This window comes from Bos javanicus, chromosome 19, assembly GCF_032452875.1.
Source record: "Bos javanicus breed banteng chromosome 19, ARS-OSU_banteng_1.0, whole genome shotgun sequence".
Classification (NCBI taxonomy): Eukaryota; Metazoa; Chordata; class Mammalia; order Artiodactyla; family Bovidae; genus Bos; species Bos javanicus.
In genome coordinates, this window is record NC_083886.1 from 52,138,797 (window position 1) to 52,154,736 (window position 15,940).

At 49.5% G+C, this 15,940-nt stretch overlaps 1 protein-coding gene across 14 annotated transcripts in view; it reads left to right on the forward strand.

Annotated features, from left to right (window-relative positions):
- Window positions 1-1,007: 1,007 nt before the first annotated feature.
- The window catches only part of CCDC57 (coiled-coil domain containing 57), a 110,789-nt gene continuing 95,856 nt past the window's right edge, over window positions 1,008-15,940 (forward strand). For 12 of the 14 annotated variants that reach the window (XM_061392490.1, XM_061392492.1, XM_061392496.1 and 9 more), the window contains exons 1-2: window positions 1,008-1,095; window positions 14,710-15,124. In XM_061392490.1, coding sequence (XP_061248474.1) covers window positions 1,050-1,095; window positions 14,710-15,124 — 461 coding nt within the window. In that variant the 5' untranslated portion in view covers window positions 1,008-1,049. Of the gene's footprint in view, window positions 1,096-14,709; window positions 15,125-15,940 lie in introns of those variants that run through there. The other 2 variants (XM_061392491.1, XM_061392495.1) reach the window with 2 other exon arrangements.

Below are 15,940 nucleotides of genomic sequence, written 5' to 3' on the forward strand. Positions count from 1 at the left end.
GGCAGGGCTATTTTCACATGGTTTCTGTGCACTGATAGGATCACATCTTCCATTTTCCAGGAGGCTTGAATTATTGATCTGCCTGATGTTTAATAACCCCAGACCTCCCTCTAAGAGCTGCCTCTTAAAGCAGAGCCTTTCTTACTATTAACTGTGTTGAGATGTCTGGCAGGAACAGCTTGAGGACTGGCCCTGTGCAGCTAGAATGCCATCAAGGTGGAGAAAACACAGATGGAGAGGAGAGGCTGGACCAAAGACTATGTCCCCCTCTCTGCTGCCACCACTGCCTCTGCGCCCATTACTTCCTGGAGCTCCACAGTGCGATTGGCCAGGCAGGCTGAACATGGGTGTCTCCATTTGTTCGGACAGCTGGTCCTCTTCAGCTCTAGTAGACCTTCAGATACTGGGGAAGAGGGTCTCTAAGTATGGGGGCTTTGACATAATGGTTTGCTCGTTGCCTCTGTGAGGTGGTATTTTTTTTTTTAACTCGTAACTGGACACACAAGCACCAAAGCACACAAGTTATGAGTGCACACAAACACGAATTTTCATAAGCCAAGCACACGGTGCAACAGCGCCCAGAACAAGGGCGCTGGCCAGAAAGGCCATCCTGCTATGCTGAGCCCCGCTCTTCCCGGACACGCAGAGCTCACTGCTTGCCCGCCTCTCCCGGGGCCCCCTCGCAGTGTCTGCCTGTTTCACTGCCGGAGGATCCACGAGTGAAGACGCAGTTCTCGTGGTCTCGGACTTTCACTCCGCTCCACGCCCACGTGCAGCCTGGGCCCCTCCCCTCCCAGGTACAGCTCCCTATAGGCCCCACCCCGACCCGTCAGAGCCGCCAAAGCCTCGGGGCTACGAGACCGGCAGGATCTCGAAACCCGGCCACCTGCCATCCAATGGTCGAGTCTTCCTCGCTCTGGTGTACCTACCTGCGCGCCGGCGGGGCGCGAAGAATCCGGAACCAGATGTCAGGGTTCCCGTTTCCGACCGGCGGAACCCGAGCGCTGGACCGAGAGCGCCCGGACGGCGGCTGACAGACTCAGGTTACCATGGCATCGCGGAGGGACAAAAGGCTGCTCGGGGCCAGCGTTCCAGGTGAGGCGCGGGCGCGGGGGCGACGCGGCGGGGCGCCGAGGGGCCCCAGGGGCCCGCGATGCCAGAAGGTGTGGCCCTTTGGGTCGTTTTTCACGGGCGTCGACTCTTTTCTTGGAAAAACCCGAGACGTCCAAGTCCTGCCAGACGCCGCGCACTCCCTTGGGGCCACCCTGCAGGGCTGTGGGCACGAGAGCGGTGCCGGGCCCGCGGAGCCCGGTACACAGAGCCCGCCCGGGCTCTTCTCTGCAGAGCCCGTGTCGCAGGCGGGGTGGGAAGGCTGGGCGTTCGCTGGCGCCACACTTTGAGTGCTCTGCGTTGTTACTCGACCCCTTCAGGAATCTGAAGTGGTGGGCGCTGCAGAGATGGGAGAGTTTACCGGTTCCACAGCCAGTGAGGACAGGTTCAGACCCAGGCAGCCTGGTCCAGAAAAACTAAAGAAAAAAAATTGAGATTTACAAAAGAGTTACAGAAGAAGGATAAAGATTGCCTCGGTACTTTTACCGAGGTGTCCCCAAATGTTAATCTCGTATGTTCAGTTCAGTTCAGTTCAGTCGCTCAGTCATGTCCGACGCTTTGCAACCCCATGAATCGCAGCACGCATCACGAACTCCCGGAGTTCACTCAGACTCAAGTCCATCGAGTCAGTGATGCCATCCAGCCATCTCATCCTCTGTCGTCTCCTTCTCCTCCTGCCCCCAATCCCTCCCAGCATCAGAGTCTTTTCCAGTGAGTCGACTCTTAGCAGTAGGTGGCCAAAGTACTGGAGTTTCAGCTTTAGTATCATTCCTTCCAAAGAAATCCCAGGGCTGATCTCCTTCAGAATGGACTGGTTGGATCTCCTTGCAGTCCAAGGGACTCTCAAGAGTCTTCTCCAACACCACAGTTCAAAAGCATCAATCTTCGGCGCCCAGCCTTCTTTGCAGTCCAACTCTCACATCCATACATGACCACAGGAAAAACCATAGCCTTGACTAAACGGACCTTTGTTGGCAAAGTAATGTCTCTGCTTTTGAATGTGCTATCTAGGTTGGTCATAACTTTCCTTCCAAGGAGTAAGCATCTTTTAATTTCATGGCTGCAGTCACTATCTGCAGTGATTTTGGAGCCCCCCAAAATAAAAGTCTGACACTGTTTCCACTGTTTCCCCATCTATTTCCCATGAAGTGGTGGGACCGGATGCCATGATCTTCGTTTTCTGAATGTTGAGCTTTAAGCCAACTTTTTCACTCTCCACTTTCACTTTCATCAAGAGGCTTTTGAGTTCCTCTTCACTTTCTGCCATAAGGGTGGTGTCATCTGCATATCTGAGGTTATTGATGTTTCTCCTGGCAATCTTGATTCCAGCTTGTGTTTCTTCCAGTCCAGTGTTTCTCATGATGTACTCTGCATGTAAGTTAAATAAACAGGGTAATAATATACAGCCTTGGCGTGCTCCTTTTCCTATTTGGAACCAGTCTTTTGTTCTATGTCCAGTTCTAACTGTTGCTTCCTGACCTGCATACAGATTTCTCAAGAGGCAGATCAAGTGGTCTGGTATTCCCATCTCTTTCAGAATTTTCCACAGTTTATTGTGATCCACACAGTCAAAGAGGCTTTGGCATAGTCAATAAAGCAGAAATAGTTCTTTTTAGCAAACTGAGGAAACTTAACTCATACAAAACCATGATCTAATGTACAGGATTTATTCAGACTCAGCAATTATCCCACGGATGACTTTTCTCTTTTACAAGATCCAATCCAGGACCGTCCGTGTTTTCTTTCTTATTCTTTAATCTGGAGCACTTCCTCAGTCATTCCTTGACTTTTATGAGTCAATTATTTTGTAGAATGCCCCTCAGTTTGGGTTTATCTGATGTTCCCTTATGATTACTTTCAAGTTGTGCATTTTTGGTAAGAAGAACCTTACCTGTGAAATTGTGTTTTTCTCTGCATCAGGAGTGGTATAGTGTCGATTTGTCCCATTACTGCTGATACTAACTTCGGTCGTTTGTGTTAGGAGATATCTACAAGGTGTTTCCATCATTGAATTACCATTTTTCCCGTGGGGAGTTAGTTACTTTGAAAATGTGTAAATATATTGTTTAAAATCACTAATTTTAGCATACAGAAGTGAGCATTTTCTGAAACAATTGTAAGTGTTGCTTTTGCCACAGAGTGATTTTTTCATTTCCATTATTTTTACTTTTAAGTTGGAATTCTACTGTAAGGAAGAACCTTCCATATTTTAATTTATTCAGTTATTTATCTTGGCGTGGACATTTTAATTTTATTTCATAGGTTGTAGACCATTACTAAGGGCTTCCAAGGTGACTCTGGTAAAGAATCTGCCTGCCAATGCATGAGACTCGAGAGATGGGGGTTCAATCCTGGGTCAGGAAGATTGCCTGGAGCAGGAAATGGCAACCCACTCCAGTATTCTTGCCCGGAAAATTCCATGGACAGAGGACCCTGGCCAGCTACAGTCGATGGGGTTGCAAAGAATCACACAAGACTGAGTGTGCACACACAGAAATCCATTACTGTCATTTATTCTGTTGCTCTGTTGTGCAGATTGGGCCCATTCAGGTTGGCTTCCGTGTCCTTTTTAGCCTATGCCCAACATTTTGAGCACTTCCTTATTTTCTGGTACCATAGGATATTCTGGACTCAATCTTGTGCTTTCCTTGACCTAACCTGGAATCAGAAATTTCTCTGAGTGTTGGTTCCTTTTAATTTAGAAGATTTTTTTTTTTAGAAACCAAGATCTTTGGAGGTATGCTCATTGCTACTGGAGGATTATTACTTCTTGGCTTTCTCAATGGGTAGTACTAGGAAACATAAATTTGTGTATACCCTATACATCTGTATCTATTTCTATATCTGTATATATATTAAAAACTGAGGTTATACCTCCAATTTCAATCAGTCACCACAGGGTTCTTTCTATTAATACATTCCTTTTTGCTCTCTAACTCTGGCTCCCGTTGTCTCAGTCTGGTCTGGTCTTTGTCCCCCAGTCATGTCTGACTCTTTGCAACCCCAGAGACTATAGCCCACCAGGCTGCTCTGTCCATGGAGTTCTCCAGGCAAGAATACTAGAGTGAGTTGCCATTTCCTTCTCCAGGGGATCTTCTCGACCCAGGGATCGAACCTACATCTCCTGCACTGGCAGGTGGATTCTTTACTGCTGAGCCACAGGGAAGCCCTATTGTCCTCAGCGTGTTTGCCTTTTTGCTCAGTCCTAGACTAGTTTCAGTATTGCCAAGCCATATTTCTGTGAAAAACAAACCTACTTAAGTAGAGTATGATATTTGCATGTGATTGTTTTTTATTTTTTCTTTAAATATATAGTCAAAATCTATTTTACAAAGTTGCCTTAGTGTATTTATGTTATTAATTTGTAATCAAGTTAGGTTCATTTGTTTCTGGTTATATTTCACTTTGAGTCCTTATTGATTCCACCCCCCACCCCCACCCCCCATGCTGTGCAGTTTGTGGGATCTTAGTTCCCCAACCAGGGATTGAACCTGGGCCCTTGGTGAAAGCACGGAGTCCTGACTACTGGACTGCCAGGGAATTCCCAAGTCCTTATTGATTTTAAGTCTTGGTATATGAAACATTTATGTGGTTCTAAAAGTATGAGCAGATTATCAGCTCTTAACTACAAGACTGTTCCGCTTATCTCCTATCATTTATTTGCTTTTTTGGGTGGGGTGGGGGAGGCATGGGAATTTGGCAGCTGTAAATTTGGATTAAAAAAAGCGCTATATTCTCCTCACTTGAACAGTATCCCTCATCCCCAGCAAGTTCCAGTGATGGAATTAAGATCCATCTGCTGCTCTTCTCTCACCTCAGGTTTTACAAATGGTTGTGGGTACTATTTGGCAGTCCGTGAAGGACAGGAGTCACAGGCCCATAATTTTCACCCTCTGGATCCCCTTAATGATCACCTGTACTGAGCTTCGTTCACTCAGGGGTTCCAGAGGGTGCCAGCCTTGAGTTCTTTGTCCCGAATACAGAGATGAGCCGTCTCTGGACTTTCTTTCAAGTCCCACAAACATGTTTCATAGATTGAGCTTATTAAATATATTTACAGAGCACCAGTAAGACAACATTCTGTATCTGACTTTGAGCCTTTACAAACGGCGTTTTGGGTAACTGCTTAGGTTTTATTGAGGTCATGCAATGTATTTTCAGTTAAGTACTTGTCAGTGTTTATTCTAAAACAGTTGCTCTGAGTTTTTGGTCAGGTGAACAAAAGTATGATCAGTTCCATTGTCATATCTGCAATCAGGTAGCCTGTGAGTTCCTCTCTGACTTGGACATGCGTTGCTCTAATGATTTGGTCATCTTGGCAAGGGCTGAGATTGGCAAGGACAGAATCATTTTCCCAGGCTCCTGCCCTATATATCTGGCTTGCAGTCCCAAGAGACAGCATGCCAGAGAGGTGGGGCCCTGCCAGGGCAGAGCAGGGCAGGGCAGGCCCCTCTGCAGAGCCCACTTGGTTTGGAAAGCCTTTTCTCTTCCATGGAGCTCCTTTTCATAATTCCTTAGGACTCATCCTTTGCCCCAAACTCTTTTTAAGTATGATACTGGCTGTCAGGAGATGCTTGGCCTTTCCTCCTCGCAGCCCTTTCCCTGTTGTTATCCGTGAAGAGACACCTTGGAGTCTCTCACTGCCTGGGCAGGCCGACTTCTGAGCCTTTTTCTTCCTGGTCCCTTTGATCTGACAAGGATGGTCCTGCACGGTCAGGGTCAACCGCTGCAGACCACTGCTGGGTTTGGGGTAAGAGAGTGAGTGAGTGCCCAAGCTCTTCCGCACTGTCCACTATCTACTGTGTAGTCTGGCGGCGTCAGTGCACCAGGGGTGCCTTCCAGCTCACTCAGGACTGAGGTGTTCTTCCAGATGGGGCTTCTGCTGCTTGTGTCTGTTTGCAGCCTGCAAATTTTCCATGTTTGGGAAACCAAGGCTTTCGTGAGGAGTAATTTCCCTCTTCCTAAAACCCAGGGGTTTCCAAGGGCCTTTTAGAACTGACAGATTACTCTTCTTTAGATTTAAAAAAAACAAAAACAAAGTTTAGAAAGCTCAGCATTTTACAGATGAGAACATCAGAGTGATGAGACGACCTAGTATAGTCCCGCTGAGCCCACTGGTTCTCTTTGAAGACCGTGAGTGCTATGGGCCAAGCTGAGTTGACAGCGGGCTCCCCACCTACCACCTACCAGTTTCCCCAGTTTTGTTTGGTCCCTCCCGGAAACTGGATGCTTGCTGGGGATGCCTGCTGGCTGACAGACAGATTGGGTCCAGATTTTGAATCTGGTGTTTAATAAAAGCTGTTAATCTCAGCCTCGGCACTTTTAGGATTTATAACGGAAGCAGGGCAGGCTGTCTGTGTTGGAGTGGGAAGGAAAGGAGCGCGAGCGCCGGGCATGTCAGGGTGCAGTGGAGCGCGCACAGTAGAAGCTGGTTTCTTTCTGGGGATTTTATTTATTTTTTGGCAGTGCTGGGTTTTCACTGCTGTGCGGGCTTTTCTCTGGTTGCAGAGAGCCAGGGCAACTCTCTAGTTGCAGTGTGCGAGCTTCTCATTTCGGTGGCTTCTCTTGTGGAGGATGGGCTCTAGGACATGCTGGCTTCATCAGTTGCGGCATGTGGGCTCAGCCGTTGTGACTTGCTGGCTCTAGAGCACAGACTCGATAGTTGTGGCACACGGGCTTAGTTGCTCAGAGGCATGTGGGATCTTCCCAGATCAGGGATCGTACCCGTGTCTCTTGCACTGGCAGGCGGATTCTTTACCACTCAGCCACCAGAGACGCCCCCTAGATGTCTTCATATACTGTGCCAAACAGGTTGAACTCTTTTTTCAACAAGGCCATGTGCCGTGGGCACAGTATCACATGATCAGATTTTTATACTGGAAGCATAATTCCCATGGGTGGCTGTGCGATCGGTGCATATAAGAGGCAAGCCTACGGGCGTCCTTAGAAGAGGGAGCCCTTTTGACCTCACAGACCTTGGCCTGCTGTCTCCATAAAGAACCATAGTGATGACTCACGGGCACTTCATCAATGATCACAGTAGCATCAGTATCATTTAAAGTTGTATATTTGCTTAAAGACTGATTCTTTGCCTGTGATTGTGCATAGGTATGTGGGTGGCCTGTGAATGCATGATTTCTGTTGAAAAGTGAGTCCTGTGCCAGACCCCAGAACTTGCTAGGCCACCCACCAGCTCGCACTCACACAGCCCCACCATAGGCAGTCAGGTTTGTGCATATGTTGGGGTTTGTGGGGGCCCAGCCATTAGATGTCCAATTAGTGTGGGTGAACCTGAAATTTTAGAGGTCACCGAGTCACCTTGTTATCTCACTGAACTTTGCCTGAGCTTGGTGGCCAGCCTGACCTGCCGGAACCCTGGTTTCCCAGTGGTCCTGGGCACCCTGCACCAGGGCAGGGGCCACAGCTGAGCAGGATGTGAACCTCCTGAAGGCTAAGCAGAGCCACTTCTGCCATTTCCTGCTGCAGGCTGGGGCCTCCAACCACTCCCAGAAGTTACCTCCTCCTCCCTTTGTTTCTGTGCATCTCTGTCTTGTCCCAGCAAGGATGACAACTCTTTGGGGTGGGGACCTGGCCCCTATTTCTCCAGCAGGTGAAACAGCTCCTGACATGTAGTGAGTGCTGAATAAATACTTGTTAAATGAATAAATGAATGGATTTAAGAAAGTTTGCTATGTCTGTGCGAATTTTACAGTACTTAATATCATGTTTCTCTGGCTACAGCGATACACATCCTGCATGGAATAGAAGCAAGCATTTGTTCTCTGCTTCAGTGTGCCAGGCATTGGGGAACAGAACAGTGTACCCAGGACATACGGCAGGACATACTCGGGGAATCCCCTCAGCTGTCTGCGTGGGAGAAATACTTGGCACCTGACTGAATTTGAAGCCAGTAACTCCAGTTTTTTACTGAATTCAAAACTTGTTAAAGTGAATGTCGGTTTTCCTGTAGTTCATTGATACCTCCAGTAACACCTGTAAAGCTAAAGTTATTGTCGATCTAGAGTGACTGGAGCTGAAGGGCTGGCAATCAGAGTGTGGGGGGCTAGGGTATGTTGGAGTGGGGGAAGCCGCGGACGGGGTGGCAGAGGTGGGCCAGGCGAACTCAGTGGGTGCAGGGCTGTCCTCTGTGGCGGAGCACACAGGGCTGTGGGCACTTTAAGGAAGCCAAGCCTTTGGAGGAGGAGGAAGAAGGGTCTGGAAGGGCCCCAGGGAGCAGAGATATCTACCTTCCCCCAGTTCCTCTGCTCTAGCCCCAGAGCCCCACGTTTATGATTGTCCTGGGATATTTTTTTTTCTATTTAGTTATTTAGTACATACTTTTGAGCGCCTCCTGTGTGCTGGAGTTCCAAGTATGGAATACCAGGTGGAACGTGTAGGAAAGAATGACACGTAAGCAGTAAACCGCCGGCTCCTTACAAGCGCCAAGTGGAGAATTTGAATGTGAATGGGGCTCCGTCCTTGCACCAGTTTTGGAGGACTTCCTGGAGCGACACTTGAGTTGGTCTCAGTGACAGGAAGGAGCCGACATGTTGGTTTCCAGGCAGAGGGGCAGCTGACTGACAAAGATTAGGCACCTCCCAGCCCCAAGGGTGGTGATCCAGGGACTGAGGAACAGGAAGCCCTTGTGGGTGTGGTGGCGAGGGAAGGCTTTTTTTTTTTAACCCATCCCTTTGGTGGCCGTAAAAGGGCAGGTGTGTAGCAGAGGCGCCAGTTCAGGGTCTGGAGTCAGCGAGGCTCCAGGTGAGAGACGAGGGCGGCTGAAGGGCGGCCTGGGTGAGAGAGCAGGAATACAGGCTAGTTCCAGGCGTTTGGCTTGGGCAGCTGGATGGGGGCGTGCCATTGACAAGCTGAGGGCCATGGGGGCAGGGGCACACAGAATCAAGGGTGGCAGGCCCCGGGGTCTCCGTCAGGTGCCTGTGGGCAGGCTGAGACTGCTTAGCAGGAGCGGGCGTGGAGGCCGGAGCTCTGCCCAAGGTCGGCCCAGCGGAGCTCCCCTCTGCTCCAGAGCCCTGGGGGGAGGCCGCCACCCGTCCCTGGTTAGGATAGCGCTATCAGGACACTTGCTTCCTCCTCCCTCCCTGCTCTCAGAGGCCTGCTTCCTCCCTGATGCCCCTTGTCAGGGGTGCTTCCTCCGCCACGCAGTTATCAGCACACTCCTAGTGGACTTCTTATTCAGTTTCCACACGGACTGCCAGGGATTAGTGCCGGCCCCACAGGATGCCCCTGGCAAGTCCAGGGTGTCGTCTGTGCTTCTCCCGGCTGCTCTGAATCAGGGCAGGACCCCTCTCCTCAGGTTCAGTAATGTCCCAGAGCAGCTCACAGAACTCTGGGAAGTGTTCACTTACTAGATCACCAGTTTATTGTAAGTGGACACAATTCTGAGCGGCCAGATGGAAGAGCCGTACAGGACAAGGTAGGCGGGAGGGGCTGGGAGCTCGCACCCCCTCTCCCCCAGCACACTGTCCTCCGTGTTTCCACACCTTCACCAGCCTAGAGACTCTCCGAATCTGGTAGTTCAGGGATTTTTATGGGTGCTTTTGAACACATGCGTAATAATTAGTCAAGCCCGTTCACCTGCCTTCACTGATCAAGGTGGTTTTAAGACTTGGATATCCTGCCAGCAACATGTAACCTAAACAATGTTTGCCTGAGTTGTTTTCCGGGACTTGGAGCCAGCTGCATCTAGTTTGAGCTGAGCCAGTTAAGACTGGATAAGATCGCTGACCCTCCAAAAGGACAAGTAGGAATGTCCGTTTGGTGACTTTTTGACATCGTAGAGTCAAAAACCCCACCCTCAACACGTGCAGAGGGGGACTTCCCTGAGGGTCTGGGCCCTGGTCCCTGGAACTGCTGAGCCCACATGCTCTGGAGCCCGCGCACCACAACGCAAGAGATGCCCATACCCCTCAGTAAAGTACCCTGCGTGTCGCAACTAAGCCTGATGCGGCCGCGTGAGTTAATGAATTTAAAATAAACTTATGAGAACATCCTAGTGTGTAACTAGGATACTGTGGATAATAATAACTAGGATAACTGTGAAGATTGATTACCGGTCTTCTTTTTAATATTGACTTACTTGACTGCACTGAGTCTTAGTCATTGATTGCAGAATCTAGTTCCCTGACCAAGGATTGAACCCAGGCGCCCTACATTGGGAGTGCAGAGTCTTAGCCACTGGGCCACCAGGGAAGTCCCATTTCCCCTTTCCTCATGCTCCCCACACCTCTGACTCCCCTGCTTCTTTATTCCTGATCTCATAAATACCCCAGGCTGCTTGCCTCTGGGGGGGTGGATTTGAAATCCATCGGTCACTTGACTGTCTTACAAATAAAAACTGCAAACCTTTTTGTCTAAGGGAGTTTTGTTGTATGGGGGCAAAATGAATATAGTTGCCAGCCAGGAGGTTAAGTCCAGAGGGACTTTTTACCTGTGGCTAGTCGGCATCCCCCCTTCGGAGAAGGCAGTGGCACCCCACTCCAGTACTCTTGCCTGGAAAATCCCATGGACGGAGGAGCCTGGTAGGCTCCATGGGGTCGCTGAGAGTCGGACACAACTGAGCGACTTCACTTTCACTTTTCACTTTCATGCATTGGAGAAGGAAATGGCAACCCACTCCAGTGTTCTTGCCTGGAGAATCCCAGGGATGGTGGAGCCTGGTGGGCTGCCATCTCTGGGGTCACACAGAGTCGGACACGACTGAAGTGACTTAGTGGCAGCAGCAGCAGTCGGCCCCTTGCCGGTCCTGAAAGACTGTGGACAAGTCTGAGCAGCTGCCTGGTCTGTTTTTTTCCAGGGACTGGCCCCTGAATCTCCCCAGGAAGGTGCTGCTGAGATTTGGTGCTTAGTTTTGTTTTGCAGCAGAGAGACAGGTTTTGGGTTTTGAGTATTTGGGTTTGGAAAATGTCTTTTGGTTGAGTAACCTCCTTTAAGGAAACGCACTTGTGCCTAGATTGTTTGGTTGCTGCTGCTGCTAAGTCGCTTCAGTCGTGTCCGCGTCTATGTGACCCCATAGACGGCAGCCCATCAGGCTCCCCCGTCCCTGGGATTCTCCAGGCAAGAACACTGGAGTGGGTTGCCATTTCCTTCTCCAGTGCATGAAAATGAAAAGTGAAAGTGAAGTCGCTCAGTCATGTCTGACTCCTAGCGACCGCATGGACTGCAGCCTACCAGGCTCCTCGGTCCATGTGATTTTCCAGGCAAGAGTACTGGAGTGGGGTGCCATCACCTTCTCCGGATTGTTTGGCAGTCTTGTGCAAATCATGGGTTGGAGGCCCACCTGGCAGGATTTTGACAATCCTGACTAGATTATACAGGCTGATTAAACCATTAGCCATTGGTAATTGATTTCAGCCTCCAGCTCCTCTCAGCTCCCTGAAGGTTGGGAGGTGGAACTGCAAGTTTCAACCCTCTAATCCTGTGGTTAGTTCCGCTGGCAACCAGCCCTCATTCATTGGTTATCCAAGGGCTTTCCAAACTCACATCATTAACTGACTCAGGTGTGGTTGAAAGAGGTTTGTTATAAATAATGGGAGACATCGTTTCACCCAGAGTTTTTTTTAGAAACTAGGAACAAAAACTCAGTATAACTAAAGACACCTGTTTAGCTCCTGTCATTTAGGAAATAAGGGTTTTAGGAGCCTGATGCCAGGAACCGTGGATGAAGACCAGTGTTTGCATCTGTTACTCTTGTGCCTGTGCCCTCTCCCTGTGGGGTGGGGCGGGGACTCCCCTCTGTGCCTCCTCTCTGGTGGAGTAACCCTGAGACTGGCTGGGCTGGAAGTGCATGCATCTCTTCCCCTCCGTGAGCCTGGCCCACACCCCCAGTGGACACCAGGCAAGAGTTGTGGATGGATATTTGTGTCCGAATTGAGCTCATCTCGGACCCCTGAGGATTTAGGGGTGCAATGACCAGTCTTAAGAAATGATGGTATTTGTCACACAGTTGCTGATGAGAGCATCTCCTGTGTAAGGTTCAGGGGGTCAGCACAGCAGGCCTGTGGGCCAAACTCAGCCTACCATTTTCTTTCTTCTTTGGCTGCTTTCATGCAGAGTTAAGGCATTTCCATAGAGACCCTGTGCCCCACAAAGACCCAAATATTTACTTACCGGCCCGAAAAGGAACAAAGCTTGCCAGGCCCTGCCCTGCACAGTTCGTTGCCCTTACAGGAAGAACTACATAAGGAATTTGCCTAGATCTGTAAATGCCAGTGGCTTCGCCCGGGAGATCGCCGTACTTTTTCCACATGGAAGATGCAAATCCCATGATGGGTCCTGTCTTCCTTTGTGCTTTGCCTTCTAACAAGCCGCCCTTAGTACTTAGTAATTACCCGGCTGTTATTGCCCAATCCAATGTGCTTCATGTTGTGTTTTCTTATTTTATTTTTCTGTGTTCTGACCACTGCTGTGCTCAGCTCAGAGAAACAAATGTCTAGAAAGCTTGTTTCATTTTCCCACTGTCCGCTGGGGTAGCCCAGCACACAGCACACATCTTCCAGAAAACACACCCTTACAGTTTGTTTAGTCCTGACGGAATATTTTGGGAGTCTGCAAATAGAAACCCAGACCATTCTGACAATTTCTCCTCTACTTTGTTTTTTCATATTGCTACCAGGATGTTATAGTAATAATTTTGATTACAATAGATAATTTTTTGGTGGGGTATGTATGGACTTGTTTTTTGTTTTTTTGTTGTCTTCCTCTAGAGTTTTATGTGTTGTACCATTAGTGATCACCTTTCACAGGGCAAAGAGTTCCCAACTCATCAACTAGGCAAGGCTTGGGCTGTCTGAGGACACAGGGCTGTCTGAGGATACAGGACTGTCTGCTTCTGCGGTGCTGGGGGCAGCAGCTCTGCAGGGGTCTGAGTTGAGGCCCCTCAAAGCACTCCATCACAAGAAACCCGATGCCATCAAAGCCTTGAACAACATGAAAAGTTTGTCCATTTCTTACCTCCACTGAGTTTTGGAAAGTAAGGGTTCATGGTAGAACTGTTGTTGGTTTTTGTTAGTAATTTCAGGAGTGAAATGAACTTCATGTCTCTGAAAAAAGTAGTGTTCTTTCTGGTTCAGGGAGTGTTTACTGTCAATGTAATGCTTAAAAAAAACAAACAAAAAAAGACCCTCAGGTTCTCTTGTTCTTGTTTCTGAGTTTGCCCGTGGATATTTACTTTACTTTGACCAAGGGAGACCAATATTGATGCTGCTGGTACCCCTCAGGGGAGGGGCTACATGGAACCTTCACAACCCACAGGGTGTCTTCACAGGCCCCTGAAATCCTGTTCCTGTTAGAAATTTCCCTCTGTCAGGAGGAGTTCTGTGAATGTGTATTGACCCTGTGGGTTGAGATGGCCTGGGACCGTATGTGTTTTCATCTTAAAAAAAGACCCTCTCAAAGTGAATCAGACATTTCAGATGCTTTGAGGACAGTGATACACAGATGTTATGGCCAAGATGCCTGTCTCAGACCCCACCTGGCCTTCCTGGAAAAGCCCTCACAGAGCCAGGCATCACTCACATTCCACCCTCTGTCCCAGAAGATGCTCATGGCACCTGGGCCAGCCTGCATCCCTCTGGGCCTGCTGTGTAGCTGGTGGAGCGTGACCCATGGCCTCAGACTCGCTGCATAAATCAACCAGGGAGATATCACTCCCACTCCATCCCCACTCCACGCCCCCACAAGCGGTTTTGCACGTGACAATCCACCCCATCTCCGCCGGTGCTGGGACCAGGACAGTCATGGAGGTGCCCGGGTGGGGAGCAACTCTCGGCAGCCCTGCCCCACGTGTGGGCATCCTCAGTGGACATGGGAAGCAACAGATCTCCAGACACTTGTTGGAAATTTGACAGAGTGGTTTTATGCTGTTGAATCTATTAAAAAATTGGAGTGGTGTATTATGTATTTTTTTCCCTTTTTTTCCTAGCACTTCATTGTGTTTTTAAAAACGTGTCTGTGCACGATAGATTGGACCCAAGAGCAGAAGAGTATGCTCCTGGATGGTGGATCTCCAGAGCTTCATTCCAGCTCCAGGAGTAGAGCATGGGGGTGGGAATGGGGCACTGGCTTTCCGGAGCCACATGGGACTGGCTGGAGCAGCCTTGGGTTTTCATTTGCAAAACAGAGCACTTCATGAAACTGGAAATGGCAACCCACTCCAGTGTTCTTGCCTGGAGAATCCCAGGGACGGCAGAGTCTATGGGGTCGCACAGAGTTGGACACGACTGAAGTGACTTAGCAGTAGCAGCAGCAGCAGTAGCACCTCTAAGTGAGCAAACAACATTCCCCGTCTTTCCTTCTCTTCCCTCTGTGATCCTGCACTTCCTGTGTGTTCCCTCTGCTGCAGGGTGAGGAGAGGGTAGAAAGAGCCTTTGGAGTCTGGGTCTGTGTGCCCTTGCCCTGCTGGACCCTAAGGGAGCTGCCTTTGGCTCTCCAGAATTCAGGGTGTGACCAGACGGCTGGTAGCTAGTCAGAGCATCCTCCTGCCTTAGTGGCAGCAGGCACTAAGGTGGGGATCTGAGGTGGGCGTTGTGGAGCACAGGTTTCCTAGCAGTGAACCCAGTGCCCGCCTTCTCTTTGCTGCAGTTGCTGACATGATGCCCCCACCCTCAGAGCAGGACCTGAACGCCCTGCTGGCTCGCAAGGAGGAGGAGTGGCGAGCGCTGCAGGCCCAGCGCACCCAAATGCAGGAGGTGGCCCTGCAGGACACACAGCGCCGACTGGAGGAGGCTCAGGGGAAGCTGCGGCGCCTGCGGGAGGACTTCATCTACAACCTGCAGGTGCTGGAGGAGCGGGACCGGGAGCTGGAGCGTTACGATGCCGCGTTCGCCCAGGCCCGAGGGCTGGAGGAGGCCAGGCAGGCCGAGGTGAGCGAGCTCAAGATCGAGGTGGCCAAGCTGAAGCAAGCGCTGGCCAGTGAGGCCCAGCGGCTGGAGGACCTGCAGCAGCAGTACCAGCAGAGGCTGCAGGAACACCGCCTGGAGCTGGAGCGGGTCCACAGGTGAGGGCCAGCGGACCCCACGCCCCTGCCCTCCATGGGCCTCCTTCCCCACAGGGCTGCCCGGCTCCCACCTGCTCAGTGTTTGTCACAGGAAGGCAGGCAAGGCCATACCTGGATGTTTTTTTCTGGGTCCCAGTGCAGCTGAAATTAGTGGAGATTGGTTTAACTATTTGAAATTTTTTCCATGAGTTACAAATCTGAATTATTGTAATAAAACATATTTGAGCTTATAATTACAGTAAGTCCCCTACATATGAATGATACTCTGTTCTGAGGGCCTGTTTGTAAGTCCGACAAAGTTAGTCCAGGTACAGCTGGTAACTCGTCAGAGCATCCTCCTGCCTTGGTGGCAGCAGGCACTTAGGTGGGGATCTGAGGTGGGCTCTGAGTACTGTAATTGGTTTATAGTACTTTCCACACAAATAATACATAAAAAACAAAAATAAAACATTAAAAAAATTTTATTGTAGTATAGTTGTTTTACAGTGTTAGTTTCTACTGTACAGCAAAGTGAATACGTGTGTGTGTGTGTATATACATATAATTTTTTAAATTTCCTTCCCGTTTAGGGTACCACAGAGCTCTGAGTAGGGTTCCCTGTGTTATACAGTAGGCTCTCACTAGATATCTTATATGTAGTATCAGTAGTGTATATACAGCAATCCCAGTCTCCCAATTCACCCTGCTCCCTCAGCTTTCCTCCTTGGCATTCATATGTTTGTTCTCTACGTCTGTGTCTCTATTTCAGCTTTGCAAATAAAATCATTTTTACCATTTTTCTAGATTCCACATATAATGTTAATATATGTTACTTGC